We start from the raw sequence: 25,811 nt of genomic DNA on the forward strand, positions 1-25,811 counted from the left end.
CAAATACTTTAACTCTTTGGATTCTGGTAAAATGCAAAATATTGAACCAGATCCATGATAATTCTTAGGGAAACCTATTACTAACCAAAATGTAAAATCACATGACAGACTTGTTGGTAAAACATATGGTTCCTTTAGAATTGTTTGTAATCTGCAGGAATTGTACTGGAGGATGTGCCTGAACAATTAAGGTATTTCAGATAATTATTTGACCCAGGTCTGCAAGATCGACAAAACAAGCAAGCTGGACTGACTGATAAATACACTGCTGAAGGTATCCAGAGGGAAAAGGCATTGCAGACGCATTGTGAAATTGTGAATAAAAGGCAAAATATTATTACACAGAAGATGATGTTTCTCTGTATCTGGTATAAAGGCGATGATAAATGTCAGCGAAGGCAGCAACCGGTGAACACCCTTGGAGTGCTTTTGTATTTTTATTTTTATTTTTATTTGTAAAGCCAAATGCACTCATGATTTCCATACACTCTTCTATCAGCTGGTACTGTAGGCCAATAGAACAGAACTCTTCCCCCCGTCCCACTGCAGCTCATTACGCAACTCCTCAGGGACCAGGGACCAGGGACCCACTCCCTCCCCCTCCCTCCAACACATTCTCTAGCTACCCCCACCCATCCCATCACCCACCACACCGATCCAGTCCTTCATGAGATACCGTAAAACACAGCCTAATTGGCCCTTATTCCCACAGCACCACAGTGATGAAGTAGGGTGTTACTTAGCAGTGCAGGGTCGGGACATGTGGTATAAGGTACCCAAACACAGGGTGGTGAAACAGGTAGGTGGAGGTGCTCTGCAGGTGGGGGGGAGAACCGAAAAACCGATGGGGAGCGGCACACAGCTCCTTAATTGGCCCCACAGAAGAGCACCTCTGGCCACGCGCCAGTGCATGCATGCAACTCGGTAAATGATCGTGATGTTTCATATGAAAAACAGACATAATTTTCATATGAAAAACAGACGTAATATGTAATAAAATATGTACATTTTCCCAAGACTTCTGGACCAAAACAACAATTGTTTCACAAACTTATGATCACAAAAAATGACTGATGTGATTACTCTTGGTTGTTAAATCACCTTGACTTTCTACATTGAATCTACTGAGCAACAAGCTCTTTTGCGCTCAACATGCATAGTAGAGGCCCTTTTACTTTCTAGGCCTCATCACCCGGCCCCTCCTACCCTCTCCAGGTCCTATGTACACTCTATGGTGCAAACATGAGGACAGAGATAGCAGCAGTATGTGTAAAACAGGACAGAGCTAGCGGTAGTGTGTTTAAAACATGAAGATGGAGCTAGCAGTAGCGTGTGTAAAACAGGACAGAGCTAGCAGTAGTGTGTTTAAAACATGAAGATGGAGCTAGCAGTAGCATGTGTAAAACAGGACAGAGCTAGCAGTAGTGTGTTTAAAACATGAGGATGGAGCTAGCAGTAGCATGTGTAAAACAGGACAGAGCTAGCAGTAGCGTGTGTAAAACATGACAGAGCAAGCGGTACTGTGTTTAAAACATGAGGATGGAGCTAGCAGTAGCGTGTGTAAAACAGGACAGAGCTGGCAGCAGTGTGTGTAAAACAGGACAGAGCTAGCGGTACTGTGTTTAAAACATGAGGATGGAGCTAGCAGTAGCGTGTGTAAAACAGGACAGAGCTAGCAGTACAGTGTGTAAAACAGGACAGAGCTGGCAGCAGTGTGTGTACAACAGGATGACAGATTTAGTGGTAGCACATGTAAAATATGGCAGAGATAGTGTTAGTGTGTTTAGAGCTGGAGGTTGGAGGTAGCCAAAGCGTGTGTCAAACAGGACGATGGAGCTCCAGGTAGTGTGTATAAAACAGGGTGACGGATTTAGTGCTAGCATGTGTAAAACAGGACAGAGCCAGCGGTAGCGTGTTTAAAACATGAGCATGGAGCTAGCGGTAGTGCGCTGCTGTATTTTATGGCGCAGTAACGCCGTCCGGGCGTTTGTTGATTGAAAGTTGACCCCAGCCGTGGTGCGGCTGCGTGACTGTTTACAGAGACGGAGTCAATGTCACTTCTAAAGACTCTCTGGCTCTCCGCTAATCGGATTATCTCTCTGATTCACTTCAAAGACCTGTAAAGCAACCCCCCCCCCCCCTTACCTCCTGCAGCACATAACACCCTGCATACAAATTCACAAAGTAGATCATTTAAGCACTGTCTTTACCACAACTGCAAACTGTCCCTCCGCGTTGTTGACTATGGAGGAATTACAGAATGAACTGGAGAAGCCAAACAAAGGAAAAGGTGTATAAGTAGTTAACTCTGAATGAGGTATACAGGGACTGACTGCGTGTTATAATATTTACAATCAACTGAAATCACATGTAAATATTAATTAAAATTCTAACGCTGATTTTACAATCACTGTTGGAAAATAAAAGCAATGGAGTTCTAGAACACTGACTTAGAATTTTGAAAAAAACATTCCAAAAAACCTACTCTTCAAAAGGTTAAACAGGCTGTGAAAACTTATATTTATAGATAACTTGAATATTTACTACAGTAAATATCTAACCAAACAAGCAGTCACCTCTCACACCACCTACATACATAACAGCTGTGGCATTTCGCTAATTGACACTTTGGTGGTCAGCACAGCAGGATCATTCTACTGCTGAGCCACTGTAGTGCCTGCAAAACGCTGACTGAGCCAAAGCCGGGCCAACAACAGGTCGCTACTGCTAGCTCTTCCATTAACAGAATAATATTTCATATTCTGCATTTACATTACGAAAGGCCAGAGCACTGGATATTCCTGCAGTAGGCTTGCATGAGAAGTATTGTTCTGTGGAGAAGAAAAACACATTGAAAGACACCTGGACCATTTCAACGGCTCAACTGCTCAGATTCATGGCACTGGCTTCAACGCGCTTGCATGCCAGTTACCGCGAGGCTCCTCTCACCACAGCCCTGCGGGGGGGTCACGTGACTCACATTATACTGCAATACGACAGCCACTGCAAATCATAAAGCACCCATGGAGACCCGAGTGGCCTCAGTTACCCAATAAACCAATAGCCAATCAAAGCCTGCCACAAAGGCCCCAGTATCCAATCGGTGTCCACCTCTGAAAACCCCACAACCAATCAGGGTCTGTCCCTGACAGCCTCAATAAACAGTCAAAGTGTGCTCGTTCCACAAGATCAGATCAGCAGAAGTGCACAATTACAAGCATCTCCACTCTCCATGGAGACTGACAAACAGTCCTGCTACTGGCAGACCGCTGTAGAGCCGATCTGTAAAAGACTGCAGTGCCAGCAGTGGGCAGGTGCAAGCTTTCTGGAACGTTCCATTTTCCACCCTAAATAGATCGACATGCACAGCTCTTGATTTGGGCCCAGGCGCCCACTCTGCACCAGGGCCCGGATCGGCTCACCTGCTGGTGGTACTCGATGCCCATGCTCAGGGTGTTGATGAGGATGGCGATCATGATCCCGCGGTTGAAGTACTTGCTCTCCACAATCCGCTTCAGCTTCCGGCGGAAGACCTCCCAGCAGAGGGCCACGCAGTTCCTGTCCCGCGTGCGGGCCCTGCGCCGCTGGCTGCGCGACCGGCCGGGCCGGCCCTCGTTGCCGTGGCAGCGGTCCTGGGTGAACTCGTATATCCCGTCGGCCCCCGAGCCGCCGCTGTCCGAGTCGCTGAGCTCCAGGTCGGGGTTCTCCAGGGCCTGCGCGCAGTACGGGCAGCTCAGCAGGTCGCCCGCCAACCCCGCCATGCCCTCCATGGGCAGGCTGAACCGGCCGGCGTCCCGAGACACACCTGAGGGAGGGAGAGATACGGGCCCTTTCAGTGAGACAAAGAGGAGCAGCAGCATTTACTTTAAACTGCATTTATTTAGCAAACACTCTAATCCGTTACATGACATTCATTTAGCAAATGCTCTTATCTATTACGTTACATTCATATCCATTACATTACGTTCATTTAGAAAGTATTTTTATCCATTATATTGCATTCAGTTAGCAAACGCTTTTATCCAGGGTGAATGTAGGAAAAACAGAAGTACGTTCATCAGAGTACTATGAGCAATAGTGCCGAACACATACACACACATGCGCACGCACACGCACACAGAGAAGTGCATTCATCACACACACAAACAAAATGATCTTCCAGTGCTTTTGACCTTTGAGAATCAAAGCTGAAAGAATGAATTGTCCTTCAAAGACACCGTAGGGAACCTTCAATGGTGCAATAAGTTCAGATAAAGCAGAGGAGCATACAGTTCTATCTAATCTCTGCTGGGGGACACGGCTTAACTCCCTGAATGCACATCTTTCACATCTCGCCCATGGATTTTCTGTCACATGGTTTAAGCAGCGCTGGTCTGATTCAGTACGACACCAGTCATCAGCTAAAATCACACCTCACCCTCCGTTTCATAAGCATGCATGGGGCTGCATCACATCATATGACATCACATCACATCACATCCCATCACATCACATCTGGGCATTCAGCACAGCCCCCTCCACAGCCTCTTAGACAAGCACAGGCTTAAGCAGGAATGCCAGTGAACACTGCTGATGCCAAGTCATCAGGTTCACAGCCAATGGTTATGGTCAGAACACAAAGGATAATGTTCACAGGGGTGCCATAGGGGGGATGTTAAGATGATTCCAAGGGCCCTGACTGACAGGGGCCCTCAAAAATATTAGAACACTGGATTTTCTGGCGTGGTGGGGCCCTGTAAATCCCATACTAGGAGATGGAGAATTACCCACTTTGGAATATTAAGTTATATGGGTTAGAGAATCTAGATTTAGCACCGACAGGGCTAGGAAACAAAAGGTTCAGAGTTCTGCATTAGGTGAGTCGAGATACAGTTTACACAGGTGTGTTTTCAGTCTTCAGCAGAAGGTGGGCAGTGACTCTGCTGTCCAGACTGCAGTGAGGAGCTCATTCCACCACTGGGGGGCCAGAGAGGATGCATGATTGAGAGGAGGGTCCCATTAGGAAGGGTACATGACAGGTCTGTACAGGTAAAAAGACATGCACGCCAACCTACCGTAATCCCCCACGAACTGGCTGAGCTTGTCGTAGGGGTCTGGGATGCTCAGGGTCAGGCTCATCGAGTGGTTGCCCACCCTCCTGCCCCTGGCTCTGGGGCTGCTGGCAGCAGGGGGGCCGATGAGAGAGGGCCGGATGGTGGGGTAGTTCATGCCCCCGTTGAGCCTCCCCAGAACCTGTATGTTCTCTGGAGCTCCTGAAGGCGAGGTCTTGCCCTCGGGGAGCTGCAGGGGGCCCTCTTCCTCCGGCGCTCCTGAAACGGACTCCGCCCCCAGCGGCGGGGCCAGGGGGTCGTCCGGCTGGGACGGCAGCCTCAGCTCAGGCAGGGCCCTCAGGGGCTTCATCTCCACCATGTCGACCGTCTCGCCGCCGCCGGGGGTGCCGTTGCTAAGGTGATGGTGGTGATGGTGATGGTGGTGGTGGTGGTGGTGGTGGTGTATCAGGTGGTGGATGGACTGGATCCGCCGCCTCTTGCCGCGCGGCCGGCCGTGCCCGTTGACGCCCCCGCCCCCGCCCCCTCCCCAGGCCCCGCCCCCTCCGCCCTCGCCGTTGGGGTTGACTTTCTTCCTGCGCTTGCTCTGCCAGCCGCTGTAGAGGCGGAGCAGGCGGCGCTTCACCTTGCGGTACAGGTGCCCGATGTAGCGCAGCATCTCCTCGTAGCAGCTGCCCGGCTCCGAGAAGCTGGCCAGCGTGCTGTCGTTGGACCGGTACCGCGCCCGCTGCTCCTGCATCAGCTGGTTCTCCCGCTGCTTGGTCTCGGAGAACTGGGTCGCGATCACGACCAGGCACAGGTTTATCATGAAGAAGGAGCCCACCTGCCGGACACACGGTACAGCAGCGCATCAGTCATTCCTGCAACGTTCCTGCAACATCCCTGCAACACGCGCAGCATAAACCTCCCAAAAAATATGGGGGGCTACAGTGAAACAGCCGTTTACTCTGAAGCTCTGCCTCAATCCTCTGCGGGAACGGAACAGTTGCAAACGGCACAGACGCCTCGTTCAAAGGGTTTCCCAAGGCGTCTGCTGAACTGTATGAAGTGCAGCTCAATGCAGCGGGGGTGAGAGCAGGGCTACACATTTGGGGAGTGAGCCCTGTGCACCACAGCTTGGTATGGCGCTAATGCTACATTATTGACAAACGGAGTCACATGCAATCCACTGCCATATGAATCAGATTCACGCCATTTCACTGACTTGAGCTAACGTGAAACGAAGAAGCACATTGCAATTTAAGCACTAAACATATTCATAAATAAATAAGATTTTGCTTACTATTATGAGCAATATAAAATATATGAAGTTGTAGAAGGAATGCGCGTCCATTACATAGTACATGATGTCCACCCATCCTTCCAGGGTTATGACCTGCAGGGGGAGCAGAAAGGAAAAGGTTAAGACAGCGGGAGGTAATGAGCACAGCCTAGCGCCCAGCGCTCGGAGAGGATACCCGACACAGGGCACCTGCTCCATTTAAATTTCACATATTCAGCACTGGGCTGCATTTCACCTCAGAAGTGTACGTTTTAAGTGACCTCAAGACGTCAAAAATCCTGCTGTTACCAAGATCACATATTCAAATGAAACTGAATAAACCAAGCAGTTTATTAAACTGCAGTTCCTTCCATGTAAATAATGACTTTGCCGAAAGGAGATAAGCATTCAGACTATTACGCAGGAAAAAGAACATCAAGACATTTTGTGTGTGTGTGTGTGTGTGTGTGAACTTAGGCTCTCCTTCGATATATATTAAATATTTATTTTAAAAAATCTATATTGGACTGAAAGAATAAAGCTCTTGAATGTATTGCAATTACCAAGCGATCACATTCCGATCCAAGTGATTGTCCTAAAGATCATACAGGCAAATACTCACTTTACCAAGCAAGAAAATTACTATTCTGAAGGGATTACATTATGTGGAGTTTAATATAATAATTAATATCTCTTTGTATCTAGTTGTTATCGAATTGAAAGAATAAAGCTTGATTTTTATTAACATTTTGCAATTACCAAGCAATCATATTCTGATCCAAGTCATTAACTTTGATTTCACAGGCAAATTTTGGAACAAACAATTATTCCGCCTCATCTGTACTTCAGTCCAGTCCCATAAGCTTCAGCATGAAAGCAGACTACCTGCAGACACACACCCATCTCTCTCTCTCTCACACACACACACACACACACACACAGTGCAGTCTACCAGCAGACACACAGCCCTCCCCTCACACACACTCACTCCACACTGTGTGAACTGCAGACGACTGGCAGCTCAAACTACTCTTCACCTCTGCAGAGAACCTTGTAGAGAAACTGTCAGGCTCTAAAGCCTGTTTTTTTTTTTTTTTTGCTTGTTTGTGGTTTTTCTGAAGAGAGAATTGTAGCCAAACATGAAGAGAGAAACACTGGGGTGTAAATGAGGATAAGCCTTGGCTTCACTTTTCAGCAGCAATGAAAGATAACCAGCTCGTTACTGCAGTGAACTCCTGAACTGAAATCCTCACAGTTTGGATTCCACTTGCATTTTCAGCGTTACTTTTAAAAACACACACGTACTTAAGAGCAAGTCAATATTGCACATCCCGGTGCAGCTGTGAATTGTGATTTGTGATTTGAACCAATGCAATGCACAACCTGGCTACACCAATCAGAAATACCCCCTGCCTGCGTATATAAACTCACAGGGATCCATTACGGCTCAGTGCGCTCTGGAGGAGTGGAGTCCAACTGAATGAAGAACACTGGAGGGACTGTTACTCTATTCACCCGTACCTGCCCCTAACCCCGCCCACGTACCCGCCCCAGCAGTGGAAACAGGCCGTTCTGTGACCCCGCATTATCGAGCACCTGTCTGTCCCCCCGCCCCCCCATTGATCCCCATCGCAGCTGGCATGGTGCCCGACCCACGCTCCTCTGGGGGGCACCTTTATTCAGAGAGAGGGTCATTTAGCCTCATCGCTCATTCAGAGCGCAGTTTCTCAGTTTGGCTGCCTGCTCAGGAACCTCGGCCCTCAGACCGCGCCCGGCAGCGAGACCCTGCAACCGCCCTCTGCTGCGCCCTCCTCCTCTCAGACAGGGAAAACAAATGATTCAAAGAAGGAAAAAATAATGAAACCCCATCAGTGTGTTTGCCCATCTGAGACCCCATCCCAGCAGAGTGCCGGGTGAGAGATCAGATCACAACTGAAATCATGGCTGAAATGAAATCAATCACGTGATTAATCATTAATCATTGATGAAACTGTAAAGTAACAAGAACTGTGTTTCTTCCTTTTCTGTTTTTTAATAAATTTTTTAAACAAATAATGGTGAAATGTTTGTCTGTCTTTTAACATCGACATTCTACGTACACTACTTTCTCTGTTACCTGCCCAGGGGACAGCAGATGAAATTTAGCTTGATAGCTAATTCTGGGACAGCCAAGTGGCTGCCCACTGTACCTGTCAAACAAACAAACAAACAAATAAATACATAAATAAATAATCAGAGTGACCAAGCCAACCAATGCTTTTCAATGCAACGGCTCACTTTGCAGAGCCGGTTGAGACCCTGGTCACCAATATGAGGGCATTCAGTGCTATAATTAAACCCTTTTCACAAAGGGCTGGTACAGCGGTGTTATCAGCTGTAATCAGAGCTGTGGCACAGCCACAGCCTTCTCAAGCTGCAGGGAAAGTTCCCACTCCTCAATCTTTCAAAGCCAATTTGCGCTCTGCAGTCAACACGATGCCTGATGAACCAGCAGTTAGTTAGTAAACACAATGCTGCCTTTAATGTTATTATTTAGCTTCTCAACCAGCAAAACTTACAGGAGTCCCTCTTCTCTATGTCATTCACAGCACAGGACCGACTCTACTGCAGTAACCCCCAGCATGTTACTCAGGGTGTAAAGTCTACTGTAGTAACTCCAGCACGTTACTCAGGGTGCAAAGTCTACTGTAGTAACTCTAGCACGTTACTCAGCGTGTAAAGTTTGGAATCAACCAAGGATTTGAACTCCTGACCTCCAGGTTTACCCAGGTGCTAGGCTGCGTTTGACGACGGAGGCGCGGTGGCACACCTGGAAAATGGCGATCCAGGCGTATCCGATGTTGTCGAAGTTGACGGCTCCCTTGTGCGGGTTGTGGTCCCCCGGCCGGCACACGCTGTAATACTGGTTCCAGTTGATGCAGCGGTTCCGGCCGGCCCCATCCAGGCCGTACAGGTCCAGGTTCTGGGGGGTGAAGGGGAGGGCGCACTCGGCCCCGCCCCCCTTGACGGGGGGCAGGCTGTGGCAGCGCAGCATGCCGTTGTCGCGAGCGGAAGAGCAGATGAAGGGGTTATCCTCGCCCTCCTCCTGCCGGTAGTACGGGCTCAGTTCAGACAGGTTGTACCTCCTGAAGAGACCAGGGCAAGAAGCAGATATTACTGACCAATCACCAAAACAGCTGAGGATGATGGGACATGATGTCCATATGCATTTTGGTCACTCGCTCTCTAATCTAATAAAATGAATGAAGCATAATGAACTTTTTACACTTTTTTGTTGAATGTGGACACCAATCTCATAACCATAATTAATTACTATTTGTCAACACCACGCAAGGCTTCTGAGTTCAAGTACATCTGTATAAGGACTCGGCAAAATAATAAAACAATTTTAAAACCAACGGACAAAATTGTTTTGTACGGTTCCGCCCACATGTACCGCGCAATTGTTCAGCGAAAACAAAGACGAACGCGGACGACCACTCTCCGGGCCATTATCTACCAAAATACAGGGCTGGAGGGGAGGAAGAGAGGAGACCGCAACAAAGGATAAACACACACCGCGCAAAATAACGGCCACAGGTGCCAGGAGCGCACGCGCGCCAGAGGGCAACATCCCTGCTCTTCTCCCCCTCCGTCGTGGCCTGAGTGCTGTGTAATGGTCTCCTCCCTGCCCGTGGGGCACAGCCAGATCTGTGCCTAAAGATCACCGCGAGGAACAAACGCGGCGTTTCGGCAGCTCCGGTTCGCGGAGCTTTAAAATGGTAGAAACGGCACGCGTGCGAGAATAAAGCAGCGCTTCCACAACAGGTGCAAACGCTCCGTTAAATAACGCACGGAAAGAGATGCGCTCAGATGCACCTGATTTGGTGTGAATGGTGTTTTTGTGTTTGAAAGGGACAAGCAGTTCCCCACAGCCCCACTGAATGCTCTTGTCCCTCGGGACTGCAGTTCAGCTGGCAACCGCGTCGGGAGGGGAGCCGTGTTCACAGTAAAGAAAACAATCCATTTTTTAAAATCCCCTTTCTGCCTCACATCTCCGTGAAAGACACGATTTGGGTCCAAACAATGACTTCAAATGACTGGAACTGTGTCCAAGTGCATTTCACACATATCTTACTGTTCATACGCACACATGCGTGTGCGCGCACACATACACGTGCACACACACATACACGTGCATACACACACAAACAGGCACACCTACGTGTGCACACACACATATACACACACACACACACACACACACACCCAGGCACACAGACACACAAGCACACACACAGGCACACCTGCGTGCACACACACAAACACACCCACACACACAGGCACACCTGCGTGCACACACACATACACACACACACACACACACACACACACGTAAGCGGCACGTGGTTCTCCTTTATAGGGCAGTCATGTTTAATTAGGCAGAGAACAGGCTTTGATAAGGGTGTCAGCGGTAGAAGCTGTCAGGATTCAGTGAAACCCTTGATGCTACATGTTGGAGATGAAAGCAATCACCCATGCAGGGCAGAGACTGCAAAGTGCTGATGTTCAACAAAAGAACAGCCAGGCTTCCCAGCAACAACGGCAACACCGCTCTGCGCTAAATCACGTGACCTCGCCATGATTTAACATTTCACTTCTGCCTGCGTTGCACGGCACACTTTCCCACTGGTTCCCATGATTAACCCAGGCACCGGCGAAGAGGCCACACACACTATTATATTACGCATGTCGGACTGAATGCATGTCCACACCTGCAAAGACACAATACGCAAAAAACTAAAAGCAACAGCATCCAGAAACAAATACAGCAATGAAAACAACTCTAAAGGAAACTCCAAAAGAAATGTACTGACCGAGGTACTGAAATGTTCCATTGCTGATGTGTAAATAAAAATGGCTATTGCTGCCCATTTCAGTGAATCTGTGTGTTTCAACATGGACATGTGAGAATGTGTATTTGGCACACATGCACACAAATATGCGTGTACGTTTGTATGCATGTACATATACAAAGACATAGAGAGAGCAGCAGAGAAAGAGAGAAAGAAACAGAGAGAGAGAGAGAGAGAGAGAGAGAGAGAGCGATGGTTCTTACGTCTTCAGATCGTCCTGTAAGAAGCACCTGTTCCTCAGGAGCCCGGCCCACAGCTGTACCCCCACGATGCCGAAGATGAAGAAGACGAAGAAACAGAGGAGCAGGACGTTGCCCAGCATCGGCAGGGTGTCCAACAGCAGCGTCACCAGGATTCTCATACCTGCAGGAGACCAAACACAGGCTGCTACACAGTCTCACAAACACAGGCTGCTTACCAACCCTGTCACACAGTCTCACGAACACAGGCTGCTACACAGTCTCACAAACACAGGCTCCTTACCAAGCCTGTTACAGGGTCTCACTAACACAGGCTGCTTACCAACCCTGTCACACAGTCTCACAAACAAAGGCTGCTACACAGTCTCACAAACACAGGCTGCTTACCAACCCTGTCACACAGTCTCACAAACACAGGCTGCTACACAGCCTCACAAATACAGGCTGCTTACCAACCCTGTCACACAGTCTCACGAACACAGGCTGCTTACCAACCCTGCCACACAGTCTCACGAACACAGGCTGTTACACAGTCTCACAAACACAGGCTCCTTACCAACCCTGTCACACAGTCTCACGAACACAGGCTGCTTACCAACCCTGCCACACAGTCTCACAAACACAGGCTGCTACACAGTCTCACAAACACAGGCTCCTTACCAAGCCTGTTACAGGGTCTCACTTACACAGGCTGCTTACCAACCCTGTCACACAGTCTCACAAACACAGGCAGCTACACAGTCTCACAAACACGGGCTGCTTACCAAACCTATCACACAGTCTCACAAACACAGGCTGCTTACCAACCCTGTCACACAGTCTCACAAACACAGGCTGCTACACAGTCTCACAAACACAGCCTTCTTACCAAGCCCGTTACAGAGTCTCACAAACACAGGCTGTTTACCAACCATGTCACACAGTCTCACAAACACAGGCTGCTACACAGTCTCACAAACCCAGGCTGCTTACCAACCCTATCACACAGTCTCACAAACACAGGCTCCTTACCAACCCTGTTACAGTCTCAAACACAGGCTGCTAATCCACCCTGTTACACCATCCCAAAGGCATCTCGGCATAACCACTGCCTGAATAATAACAGAAATTAAACATACATACATAACCCAGCTGTGCCTCTCAGTTTAATCACACACACACTCATCTGGATGTTGTGTACCTCACAATCAAGTAAATACTTCTCCAGTACTGCCAACTGGCTGGAAACATCTATATGGGGCGGGGGAGAGCATTATTATGGACATGACAATGTTTGAAAGAATAGCCTGGGCTTGATCTTGGCGCTAAATGAACCAGACTGAAATGCTGCCACAGGGCTCTCCTGACTGTGACTCCGAAAGACAGCTACAGAAATGCAGGGAAAGAAGGACCCTGCCCTGTTAAACTGAATTTCTGTCACTTTCAGCTGTAGGCAACTCCCAACGCTGATCTCAGTACAGCTGAACTCTACACGACAAATGACGGTGAGCACAAACTGTCGTCTCCCTCTTCACTATGGTTAATATTAATACCGGATCCGCATTATATCTCCGAGCAACAACAAAAATAACCTCATTCCTTTCTCATACTGCACCATTTGTCTCTGGCATCGTAAGAGAGAGAGCAGTTCATTATATCTAATGAGAGCTGAAGGCAGCATTTCCCTGTAAATCTGTTATTGGTTATGTACTGCAGTAGTCTCCCTTCTCATGCATTGCAAATGGTTCCTAAGATACACACTCAGTCCAGGAGGTGCCAGGATAAATGTGGACACACGGAGAGAAAAATTAACGTGCTGCAATTCTCAGGTAAATCACACTTTGCACGCTGTAGAGCCCATTCGATAAGCAGGGCTAGACAGCACTTTGGCGAGCCCAAAATGATGACTTCATTTAAATATGCTTTATTCTCCGCTATGATACATGCATAATTAAACCATAAAGCCATAAGAGAGCATAAGCAAAAGGAGACATTTAAAATAAGAATATTTATGAACATTAACATTTCTTTGTCTGGTCAAAAGTAAAGTTAGCCATAGGGTGACAAAGGGTTGAAACTGGACTGGAGAATTGCTGGCAGGAAGAAGCATTTTATTCTTTTAAGTCACTTAAATGACGGTAGATTCAAATTCACTGGAAAGCAAATAACAAAAATGTTCATGAATCAAAGAATAAATCTGCAAATTCTTCTTTTTTTCTTATTTCAAAGGTGCACTTTCGTAATGAGCGTACAGCAATTATTTTGACACTCTAACAGGTATTCCTTGCGTTAGGAATTTACTACTTTGGTATGAAACACCACTTTCTGAAAAGGTGCGGCGGATCTCCAGGGGGGTCGATCCTGAGGGGGTAATTGACTGTGAGAACACACAGGCTGCTGACTCACAGATAACCTGACAGCGAAGACGGGAACATTACAGGCCACGCAGCCTCCGTCTCATTAACCGAAGCTAAACGCACTGCGAGTCCATCAGTACAGCTCCTCAAACCCACCGCTGACACTGTTCTGAGAGCTCCTAATTCACCAGGAGAAGGACAGGGGTACTGAAAAAATCTCTTTCTGTTCCTGGAAGGCACCGCATCATAAGATTGCACCGCCTTTTCAGAAACCCGTATGCTCACGTACATGTATTTTCGGGGCCGCAAAGACAGGCCTAGCAAATGTATTATTACACACTGCATTTTAACTCGCAATATACTGATGTTCACAAATGTATCCTAAAACCCTTCTAACAATCCAGATTACCTGATGGAGTCAGTATTATCCTCCAGCTCATGTTGAAAGCCACGGATTGTCCTGAAACAAACACTTTGAGATCAAAGCTTTTCAAAAATCTACCATGTGAGCAAGGGCAAAAAAAAAATCATGACTTTTGATGTGCTTAGCAGCAACTGCATCCGAAAATCTCACAGGAAACGGGCGTGGCTCTGGCTTGACCTGCGAGACCCAGGGGGACCCAGTTGCCCAGGCACAGATTCATCAAAATAAACCAGAATTGTCAAGAGTTCATAAGACAGAAGCACACAAAAAATGTACCTTTCGGGGAAGACTTTTCCAAGGAATCTGTCAGCTGGGTGTACTCACCAGCTAAGTGGCTCTAACTGCCTTATACATCACTTCCCGTCTTCCACAAGTGACATCAACTGAAGCAACTGTAGCAACTGAAGAAAACGGTAAAGTCCCTCGGGAATGGTGGGTTTCAGTTTCAAAGCAGTTTCTCCATCTCTTTAAAGGACTGCAACATCTGCAGTGTTCTCCGTGTCAGGTAAACGGGAGAGACTTTAAACTCAGCTTTCCTCTGTAGCTGAAAACAAGAGACTGTTCTTCTCTTTGGAAAGACTACCCAGAGGGTTGTAAGGCGGCTGAAACCCAACAGGTTCAGTGAGCTTCTCATCACAGACTTTTCTGGGTCAATATACAGATACTGTTGTCAACCACAGAGAAAAATGATTGGTTGAAATCTTGACCATGAAATGACCTTGACCCTCTCAGACGGAGGGGAGCTGCACCAGCTGAAATGCCTGCGACCTTCTCAGAGTGAGCGGAGAGCGGGTTTCGCCTGTTCTCAGGGTGGCGGACTGGGTGACAAGATCAGGCCCCGGTGCTGCAGGAAGGGCTGAGGTGGAAAACAGGAAGCATGACGGCGCTCACCGCGGAGGTAAACCAGCAGGAGCAATGCCAGGAGAGAGGAGGAGAGGTGGACAGGAGGAGAGGATGGCAGGAGAGGAGAAGAGAGGAGAGGAGAGGAGAACGCCCATTCGGGGTGAAGGAGTGCAAAACACCCGGGGCGCGGCCGCAGAGCAACCCAGAGACACGTGCCAGCTCCCCCGGGGAAGCGAGCCAGGGAGGCTGGCCCGGCTGACTCTGCTCCGGACGCGCTGCCAGGGCCCGTGACGGGGCTCTGATTTATCTCTGACATTAAGCTGCTGTCGCGCATCCCAGGGAGCAAACGCGCTTCAGTCACAGAGCCCCGTTACCCGAGGGGAGCGGCCTGCCTGCACAGGACCGCGGAGGCTCTACCCAGCGGCCCCTCCCCAGCCCAGAGGGGCCAGACTCAGCCCCTCCACAGCTCAGCCAGCCACGCAGGGTCGCACTCCAGCTCCCACTCCTCATTTCGCAATTAGCTCTAGAAACTGCTTGATTAATGAAGCAAATTAATGAAGCACAATTGGGCTAAAGCTGTATCTATACCCTTTAACAGCGCATTTTGGGAAATACTTCAGGGTAAAGGTTTGGTGCTAGGAGATTAATTGGACCGACTAGCAAGAGAAATTGTTTAGGCCAAAAACCAGTGAACCCACTGACCTCCAGGGAAGTAGTTCAAACACCTCTGATACCCGATAAATGACATAATCTCCTCATCTTAATAACAAACAGGGCCATTGCAGCTGATGTCATGAGCCGTGCCCAGCACCAAATGCTCAGCCATCTTTGGCAGGGCTTGAGCGCTCGCAAATGCGCCATATTAACCTGCAGCACACACACACCAAGGCATGTCAGATCTCAGCCAATCGTAGAAATATTCCCAGAGGCACATTAGAGTGCGGCCCTCCCCCCAACCCCAGCCCCCGGCCCCGCCTCCCTTCACCGTGATGGACAAAAAGAGAGTGGCACCACCTATCATAATGCATTACACACCTCCGGCCCCACAGATCTGAGCTGCATTCATAAGCACAAAGGCCACCGTGCAGGGGTTGTGCTCGGTGCGTCCAATTAAACACTTTCCCTGGGGTTCGCAGGCAGCCACTCATCAAGGGTTTTTTTTTCTCTCCAGATAACCTTAAATTAATTTCAAGGTCCAATTAGACCAGTTACTCTGAGGCAGAGTGAAGACTCTTTTTCTCAGGAATAAAAACTCCAAGGTGCCCTTATTAAGATGGAGGGAAAGCCAGTCCCACCCCTGAGGCCCAGCCAACTAAGTCTCTTCTGAAGAGATTGCTCCAAACAGTGGACAGAAGGAAGTGCATGGAAATGCCTCACTGTTTCATACCATAATACCACCCTGTTCTCCCCGGGCAGCCTGTAAGGATGTCTTTCAGTATCAGTATACAAGGGCATCCGGCTCTACAGTACATGCTCCACAACCTGAAACTGCATTATCTTATCAACCAAAAACACAAACTGATCCAGGCAGTATTTCTTTCAGTTCTAAAGTGTGATACGTACCTGATATGACTGCAGACTTTCTTACATCAGCATTAATACAAAAATAACCTGTGGTTAGTTCACACCATGTTACCAGAGTCAAGGGCGCTCAACAAAGCAGAACAGAACAGTGAGAAATGTTTCAGCCAAACCCATGGCTGTCATGTACAGCAGCAACGGCAGCTTTCTACAGCTTTCTACTTCTCTCATATCATGGACAAAAACATCCTTTGTGCTCCAAGACTTAGGCATGAATGAAAGCAAGCATTTGTCCTTAACTTTGACTGAAATAAAGGCAGGTGTACATAGAACGGTTTGGCAAAATGCACTCGCCAAACTGTGCTTTGTAAAGACACACAGGGTGAGTGACAGTGTCTGAGAGTCTGAGTGGACAGTCTTTCACTCTCCATGCTGGCTTTCCAGCTCCACCATCCACAGTTTGCTGGCTCAGGAAAAATGTTTTTGACAGGAAGCCACTGAGACTTTGCTTGTATTGCTTACTGCAGCAGGCAGGATCCAGCAGGAAGTAACTTTGGTCTTCTGAAACGGGATGACGGAAGATGTGCGCATGGCGGAGGAGCGTTCTGACGTTCCCACGCTCCCTCCATTCCACCATGCTACATAAATACAGGCCTGTAGCATGGCTGTATCAGAGCCACGCCACTGTACAACCAACAAAACCCATCTGTCCAGAAAAGGACAAAAGTCTCTCCCTCCTGCTCCTTTCTCCCCCACCCATCCCTCTCTCTTTCTTTCTCTCTCTGACCTATGACCATCGCTATGCCTGTCCTATAAGGCAGTTTAGTGTGTGTGTGTGTGCGTGTATGTATGTGCATGTGTGCGAGTATGAGCAAAGTGTGCAGTGTCTGTGAGACTGTGCGCGAGTATGTGTGAGTGCGTGCGAGTGTGTGTGTGTGCGCGTGTGTGAATGCGTGTGTGTGTGTGACACGGGGGTCACTCACTGGGGACTCTGTTGATGGCGCGGAGGGGGCGGAGCACACGCACAGTGCGGATTGCTGATAGGCTGGCGTTGTGGCCCTCCAGCGAGTACTCCAGCATCCTGCAGAGAAAGCACAGGACAGCATGAGTGCACAAACCAGAGCCAATGGCAGGGAAGGCCCGCCCTTCCAACTGACATCACTTCCTGCTTGTAAACCTGCAGGGCTTCATTTAGTGAACAGACAGCAGTGATACTGAAGAGAATTTGACAACAGTAACATCTTCTCTCAGTCCAAAATAGATAGCTGCTCCATAACACATTAAAATAATCGGTTCCAACAATTATGTCTTAGTTATAACAGCGATAATATATCATAATTATAATCATCTTAAGTCATTTTTAATTTTCCTTGTGAGATATTAAAGGAGTGATCCCATTCCTTGGGCATGTTACTTTTAAAAAAAAATAAATCAATATTTACACTCTACTGAAGTTAATGAGTAAACCCAAGCATAAATCTCAGTTGTGTCGTTGTGTCGACATCTTCAGTGCAGTCCATAACACAATTGTGATAGGGTGCAGAAAAGGACACTATTTTTGTTGTTTTGGTTGTGCACTCCAGTACACTGCACTGTACCTTCCCAAAACAGCAGCCCTCTAATATATCACCATGAGGTATTAAGTATTACGTTGTTGATGTTTGAAGTATAATAATTGGCTGAGGATGGAAACCATTTCACTGATAAATGCAGCATGTATATTTTAGCCTTATCATTATTACATTTGAGTTCGAATTTTTAAAGTAGTTTCTGAGAGATAGAAGCTTTTCTTTTTTTTTTCAAATTCAGGGCTACTGCACCTTGTTCTAGTAAAAGGTTTTGGTGAAAAAACTTTTTAACAGCCTTTTTGTTCCACCACCCACAAAAACTCAGACCCAACAAAACCATGAGAATGCAATGTTTCATCAACATAAGTTACAGCATAGCTGTAAAGAAAAATAAATAATTAAAATGTTAAAAAGATACTTCGCTTTTATTCACCAAAACCCTACAGAAGGCAGCAGTGCAGTATCACGGTTAGCAAGCGGCTTGATTTAATGCGTTTGATTCCGGGCTGGGAAACTGCCATTGTGCCCTGGAGCAAAGGCACTTAACCAAAACCGCTTCAGTAAATATCCAGCTCTATAAATGGTTTGTGTGCAAAAAGAATGTAAGCCGGGTAAGTCACTCTGGATAAGGGCATCTTTTAAATGCCTGAGTATAAATGTAATGTAAAAAAAGAAAGTTGAAATAACATTGTGTTCTGTCTGGGAAGCCTCACGGACCAAAAGCGAGGCCTGCTTGAAGTTAGAGCAAAGCTGCGTTCTGGTGTTTCATTGTAAATCACCCCCGCCAGGCTGAACAAGACCCCCCCCCCCAGCCCCCCCCCCCCCCCCCCCCCCCCCCCCACCCTCCCATTCCCGAGCGGGACCACAGGCCGTTCCGGCTGCTCAGCGCTGATGGTAGCAGACCAACTCGCTCCGCAGAGTCCGCCATCGCCATTAGCGCGCCCATCAAATGGCAGCGTTCCCCGCGTCTTCCTGCAGCACGGAGCGGAGGCTTAAATTGAATTTATTGATTGGCAGCGGTAAGTGTGACTGAGTGATGTGGCAGCGGCGTGACGGGCCAGCCTGGCGCACGGGCTGCAGCTGCTGCTGCTGATGCAGGGGAAACGGCGGGGAAACTGGGTCACTTCGCTGGGCGAGTCTGAGCACACGCTCCCCGGAGACCGCCGGCTCCACTTTACATCACAGTTCACATGACGCGAATATTATTAAATATGTTAATGCAATGCATTGTGTGAATATCACTCCTCCATAGGAGAATATTCATCTCTCCGACCCAGTGTGCACATGATGCAGGGGCTGTTTAGAGGGACGCCAAAGCATTTGAAGAATGGACCGCGAGCGTATGGGTGCATTTATGTGTGTGTGTGTGTGTGTGAGTGAGTGTGTGTGTGTGTGTGTGTGTGTGTGTCTGTGAGTAAGTGAGTGTGTGTGTGTGTGTGTGTGTGTCTGTGAGTAAGTGAGTGTGTGTGAGTGCATTTATGTGCGTTTGTGTGTGTGTGAGTGCGTGCGTGTGTGTGAGCGAGTGAGATATACTGACCCTGCCATGACAATGAAGAAATCCAGCCGATTCCATGTGTCGCCCAGGTAACACTTTGACCCAAAAATTCCTAAAGCCAACATTTTGATGACCATCTCCACGGCGAAGAAAGCAAAAATGCAGTCATCAAACGCCTGCGGAAAGAGCACAGGAAATCACACACGATCACCTCAAGCCACACCCAACATGCTGCAAAGGCCATGCTTTGCGGCATCTTTGTCTTCTTTGCCAGCCTAATACAAAACTACAAACTGAGCAATTGTGGCCTGGGGACTGCAAAGGCTTCTGGGAAAAGACTGATCTGTTGAATGTGCCGAAGCTGAGGCTCAGTGCATTTACCCTCCACTCTGATTTAAGCTGCAGCACAGGCAGGGCATGGGAAGACAGGCCAGTTCGGAGAGCCTGTCCCGAGGGGGGGGAGAGAGCTGGTCTCCGCTTCTCTCCCTCCTCTGCGTTTCCTGCCACCGTCCTTCCCTCTCCCAAATCTCAGTGGCACGGCATTCCGAGCCTGCAGCTTTCCCACAGTCATGGCCATCGCCCAAAACAGGCATGTGAGCGGGGCAGTGGGGGGGGGGGGTTGGAGGGAGATGGGGAGAGGGGGAGTGGGGGGGTGGGGAGAGAAAACCGTCAGCGACTCCAGAAACAGGCTTCCTCTCCACAGATGGTCTCAGTCACCTGCGGCCTGGGCACGCTATCGCAGCGGAGCAGCAGGTGACCGAGCGGCCAGCGCGCGATTAAGGAACCCATACAAACTGCTGGGTTCCACAATCAGCTGCAGCGTGCTGGGTACATTTCTGGAAGCAGATTTAGGGGTTGGGATTTGCTTGGGTTGCTTACATTCAGCACCACAGTCCCTTCCATCTACTCGTAACCAGGCGTCTAAAATCCTGTAAGGTATTATACTGCTCATAGCGGCTTAGGTCACTTTTATTTAGCATGTGTGCAATGCACTGTATTGCACTACGCTTCCATAACATTATATAATTCTTGAATGTTGATAGCATATGAGTCGTGAGTACAATTTTTAAAAATCTTGTATGTCCAACATATAACTTTCAAATTAATCTTCAAAGCTAAACTTTGAAGACTTACCCACACAGTGATATGAAAAGGCACCCCCAAACCCCACAAGCACACAGGAAATTGACCCCCCCCCCAACAAAAACACACAGAAAATGACTCCCAACATACAAACAAACACACAGCTAAACCAATCTTCTCCCACACACACACCACACACTGACGCACACACGCACACACAAACATGCACACAAACACACACACACGCACACACACACACGAATGCATGCACACACACACACACACACACAAACGCATGCACACGGACACACACACACAAACACACACACACAGGCACACACACACAAATGCATGCACACAAACACACACACACACAGGCACACACACGCTACACACAGCCACTCACCTGCAGGATGGTGCACCAATCGGACTTGCACTTGAGGTCCTCACAAGGCTGGAACATTCCCAGGGTCACGCAGTTCAGGAGGATGACCAGCATGCTCACGTACTCGAACCATGTGCGCAAGAGTCAAGGACAATCTCAAGAGCGCCACGGTACCAACCGACGCATTTAACCAGCCTGCAGGAGGGGTTTCTGTCTGCGAATTTGGAAGTGCACCTTCCCCAAGTGGCTAGTCTTTCTCTGGAACAAAGAGTGACCTGGCCTATTTTACCCTCCTCCCTGAATGAGGTCTCTTTCGCACGTCAAAATTATCCTTTTTTTTCTTTTATCTCTTAGCACATGTATATGCATCCGCGGAGTTGCAGAACGTTTTTCCCTGGGTCTCCGCTTGGCTTGGAGTTTTAATTAGAAAGTTCAAAAGAGGTGGTTATTAACGAGAGAAAAGATAGTTCACACACCTGCTGTACAGACATGTACACAAGCATTGTTTTCCGGTGTCTTTTCTCAGTTCACACACTGTCTCAGGTCACAGATGAATACAGCTGTAATTGATTTTAAGTGTGAAAGATAAAAAGTCCACGCAGAGATAAAAATACAGTGTACTGGAATTCCCTAGTTCTATTTAGGGAGGCCAGACATACTACTCAAGATCTGGAGGTTTACAAGTCAGAGCCCAAAAATGACTGATCACCTCGAAATACCCTTTCCCCTTCAGAATTTAGGATTTAATCCCGAAATGAGTGTATTCACTACTGACCTCTGGAAACGGCGCCTTTTGAGTCAATAAATTACAGAAATCCTTGAAGGCCATGTAATTTGTTTTTTTGTCCTGTCATCTCAAGATCACAAGATCTAACATAACAACATTTGTTTTTGTTCATGATCTCGACTTACATCTCCTGATCTTGATGTAAAAATAATTAAAACAAATGCTCTCATCCACCATAGGGTAATGTAGTCCACCACACACAATCACTGTGCAACCAGATGGTAAAGGTTCTCTTGTGATGACAAGAAAGTGACTTTTTTATGTCAAGATCACAACAAATTGTGATGTGAAGGTAACGGGACCAAAAACATTTTTTTGCATGGGCTCTACAGAGTTCCTTAATAAATAACATGATTTTGGAAAAACAGAAGAACATTTTTTTTTATTCTCTTTGTCTCCTTTGTAGTACAGGCAGCAGCAGCAGCAGCAGCAGCATAATCATTATCGGTATGATTCATTATTATTACTGCTACTTTTGTTGTTGTTCAAATTTGTGTTCGTAACAGATCAATAACTGCATGCATCCAGCTGTTCTTCCTCACTGATGCTGGAGCCCAGGTGCGGGGCCGTCACATTAGAAGGCACAGAGCAGAAATAGACCAGCTCTAATAGGAAGGCCTTATTAAAACAGCACATACGTTAATCAGGCAGAACAATCAGAACCGGGCTCAGGATAATTCTCCTCCCACACCTGTAATTCTGCACAGGCCACTGACTGCGCGAACCGCAAGCTAAAACTCTGCCGTCAAAATGAGCATTCCTTAATTTCATGCTGGAGAGACCCGTCCTGCAGGAAGCATTCTCACTCGTGCTTCGATTCCCGCAGCCAATGCGGGAGATCACATGCACACGCATGCACTCTCCTCCAAAGCACAAGACGTCCCCAGCTGCTTCTTTTCACACTGCAGCCAGGTGCAGGAGGGAGAAACTTCACGCGGAGCTCCAGCAAGCAGACTGCAGGCACCCGATCAACCAGTGGGGGTCGCTCGAGAGCAGTTAGCGGCAGATCCCACCCGAGTGAACCCTATCTGACCCCGAGTGACGCTACTGCCAATTATGCGTTGCGTTGCTAGGTTACTGGCCACAGTCGGTACCAGCATGGCTGGGATTCCATCCTTCGGTTATCCTTCCAGGAAACAACGTTCGGGCTGTCATCTGTTACGTTACACCTGGCGTCAAAAAACAAAAGAAAACCCCTCATATCATCTCTGAGGATTTAGGAACTTGATAAATTGCGAGCTGGCTTTGTATTGTGCGTGGGTGATTGATCAGCTGACCCCCAGGGTCACCCCCCCACAGCTGCAATCCCACTGGGGCTGCTGCTCAATGCAAACAACACTGATTCTGGTTCAGTTCTCTAATCCCCGCACAGCGCCATCCATCATTCCACAGGCATCACACGGGGAAGCTGTCAAATGAATGCCTGCATTAGAAATGCTGACTGACAAAGAAAATCAGGTAAAAACTGCATGTGAGAGAGAGACAGAGAGACAGAGACAGATAGACAGAGAGAGAGAGAGAGAGAGAGGGAGACTGACTGACAGATCAGGAGAGAGACTGAGGGTGGTGGGGGGGGGCAGGAAAGGGAGAAAAGAGTGTGGTTGCCCATTTGAAGTTTGCTAAACATTAGCAGAGCTAATATACTGGTATGACTGCGGTCTGTCCAATGCACTCAGCTCATAAAGAGGCAGAAAGAGCATGTTTACTGACTCCATTCAGAACCACAGGAAGTCCACTTATGCACCATGAACCAGACAGAGCGGCAACATTCATAACCACAGGCAAGACCATTTAACTGCCATCAACCAACCAAACGGACCCCGCTCTGGACCACCAGAATTCAGGAAAGATAAAGATGGACTGCGGGTCAGCTGGTGAGAGAGAAGAGGCTGACATCACCACCGGAACGCAGGAGGGAAGGGAAACTGTGTCGATGAAGAAATCCAGTCGGTTCCATGTGTTGCCCAGGTAACACTTGGACCCAAAAAAAAAATCCCTAAAGCCAACCTAAAGTGTGCATGCGTGTGTTGTAGGTTTTGTCCTCAGTCTGACCGGCACCCTCTAGACTTTACCCAGAACTCATTGCTGCGTGAGAGTCCAGGAGACTCCAGATTGGGAGGTGGGCAGCAGGTATCTGGTAGGCCCAGACGCGCCATTAATGGAGTGCACCAGATACGCAGAGAGCCTCATACCAGCAGGCCACCCTGGGCTATTCTCTCACACACTCCCACACACCCACCAGACAACCGTCACCATCGGCATAGAACTGGAGTTTTGAAATTAGTTGCAACTTCCTTTGGAAGGAGTCTACACAGTCCTTTGAAAAGGAACCACAAGGAAAGTACTGACTTGCTTTACAGATCCAAACACACAACACCACGCACAGATTCACAGATTTTCACATAAGGTATAAGCTGAAAACATATAAACTCATAACATTTCATTTTGGCACAAAACTGCTCAGTGGATGGCTGCACATCACTGTGTTCTCAAGAGATGCTGAGAAATGTTCTCTCTAAAGGCGGCAGTATTCTCAAAACAAAGCAGAACTTTTCAAGCAAAATGATGCGTTTTGAACAAGAGACGAAACAGAAAGGCATTTTGAGTTTGTACGATGTGGCGTGTGCAAGCCCCCAGCGTGAACTGCTTGAGAGTAGTTCACAAACAGTTCACAGACCTCCCCCTGTCTGCAATTGGTCCAAATATCACATGGTTAGTTGTGCCATGTTCCTGTCTAGACGGGATACACACGATTTCAGGAAGCGGTGAAGAATTTAATCTTGCCTTAAGGCCAAGAGTGAAGAATTACGTTACAGGCATTCAGCAGACGCCCTTATCTACACCGACTTACACAACTTTTACATAGCATTTACATTGCATCCATTTATACAGCTGGATATATACTGAAGCAATGCACGTTAAGTACCTTGCTCGAGGGTACAACGGCAGTGTCCTACCCGGGAATCGTGACTTTTAGGTTAGAAGGCCAGCTCCTTACCCATTATACTACACTGCTGCCACTGGACTGCAAGCAGCTCTGAACAGAGTCATCTGCAGAGCAGTGCTGTACCAAGTTGCATCCCGTATTAACCCTTCAAGGTGTGAGATCACTAATATGTGATTAGGAGGTTCTCAACTGAACGTTCTAATGCTGATGTAACAGTCACTACTGCTAATTCAAAGCAATGGAGTTCTAGAACACTGACTAAGAACTTTTTTTGGGGGAATAAAACACATTCCAAAAAACCTACTCTTCAAAGGGTTAAAGAGATGGTGAAACAGTGCTGTACTTACATATTTATACAATATCAGCCAGAACAGTATGATTCCTGAAAACCCTAAGAAAGAGTATAGAAAATTAAAATAAAAAGCCATCTATGTGCACTGCTCAGTACTTCTTGGTAATGTCCTCTATATCTATGCATCCATTGATCACATCCCACAATCACAAATTCACTGGTTTATCGCAGGCAAATTCTTATGATAAAGATTTAAGCTTGCGTTATATGTTGCACTTCTGCACATTTTTCACACAAGGCCAATCCAAGAGCCACAGCACTCGCAAACCTACTGAAAGCACTTATGCACTTCAGTAAGTCACCCTGGAGAGGAACCTGTGTTAAATTTATGCACTGCAATGCAAGTTAACAGACTTCATAAAACTCAAATCCGCAGCCCCTGACCGGTTTTATTCCAGAGCTCGCTCCCTCCCTTTGACTAATTGAAAGCACGAGCCCGAAGGCTGCAGTCACCGGCGGCGTAAATTAGCGCTAAAGGGCTGGAGCGGTGGCAGAGCGGCGGGGCTGCAGCGCGCTGGATCCAACCGGATTTGCTGCGATGTTTGTTGTCATGACGCCGGCCTCCTTTCGGCCCCGCGGGAGAGAGAGGAGGAGGTGGAAGACAGTACGGCACCGTAACCCCCGGGGAGGGGGTTACTGTAAACAGGCTGAGGCTGCAGTTCTGGG

The 25,811-nt window shown here is 47.9% G+C and overlaps 1 protein-coding gene across 4 annotated transcripts in view; it reads right to left on the minus strand.

Moving 5' to 3' along the window:
• Positions 1–25,811, minus strand: part of LOC118216698 (voltage-dependent T-type calcium channel subunit alpha-1H-like) — a 98,011-nt gene that overhangs the window by 33,654 nt on the left and 38,546 nt on the right. For all 4 annotated transcript variants that reach the window (XM_035398103.1, XM_035398102.1, XM_035398105.1 and 1 more), the window contains exons 3-10: positions 21,081–21,192; positions 19,634–19,767; positions 17,512–17,609; positions 11,408–11,567; positions 9,119–9,434; positions 6,331–6,423; positions 5,055–5,871; positions 3,423–3,805 (exon numbers count right to left, since the gene is read on the minus strand). In XM_035398103.1, the coding sequence (XP_035253994.1) occupies positions 3,423–3,805; positions 5,055–5,871; positions 6,331–6,423; positions 9,119–9,434; positions 11,408–11,567; positions 17,512–17,609; positions 19,634–19,767; positions 21,081–21,192 (2,113 nt within the window). The remainder of the gene's footprint in view (positions 1–3,422; positions 3,806–5,054; positions 5,872–6,330; positions 6,424–9,118; positions 9,435–11,407; positions 11,568–17,511; positions 17,610–19,633; positions 19,768–21,080; positions 21,193–25,811) is intronic.

The sequence above is a fragment of the Anguilla anguilla genome, chromosome 17, assembly GCF_013347855.1.
Source record: "Anguilla anguilla isolate fAngAng1 chromosome 17, fAngAng1.pri, whole genome shotgun sequence".
In the NCBI taxonomy this organism is placed as follows: domain Eukaryota; kingdom Metazoa; phylum Chordata; class Actinopteri; order Anguilliformes; family Anguillidae; genus Anguilla; species Anguilla anguilla.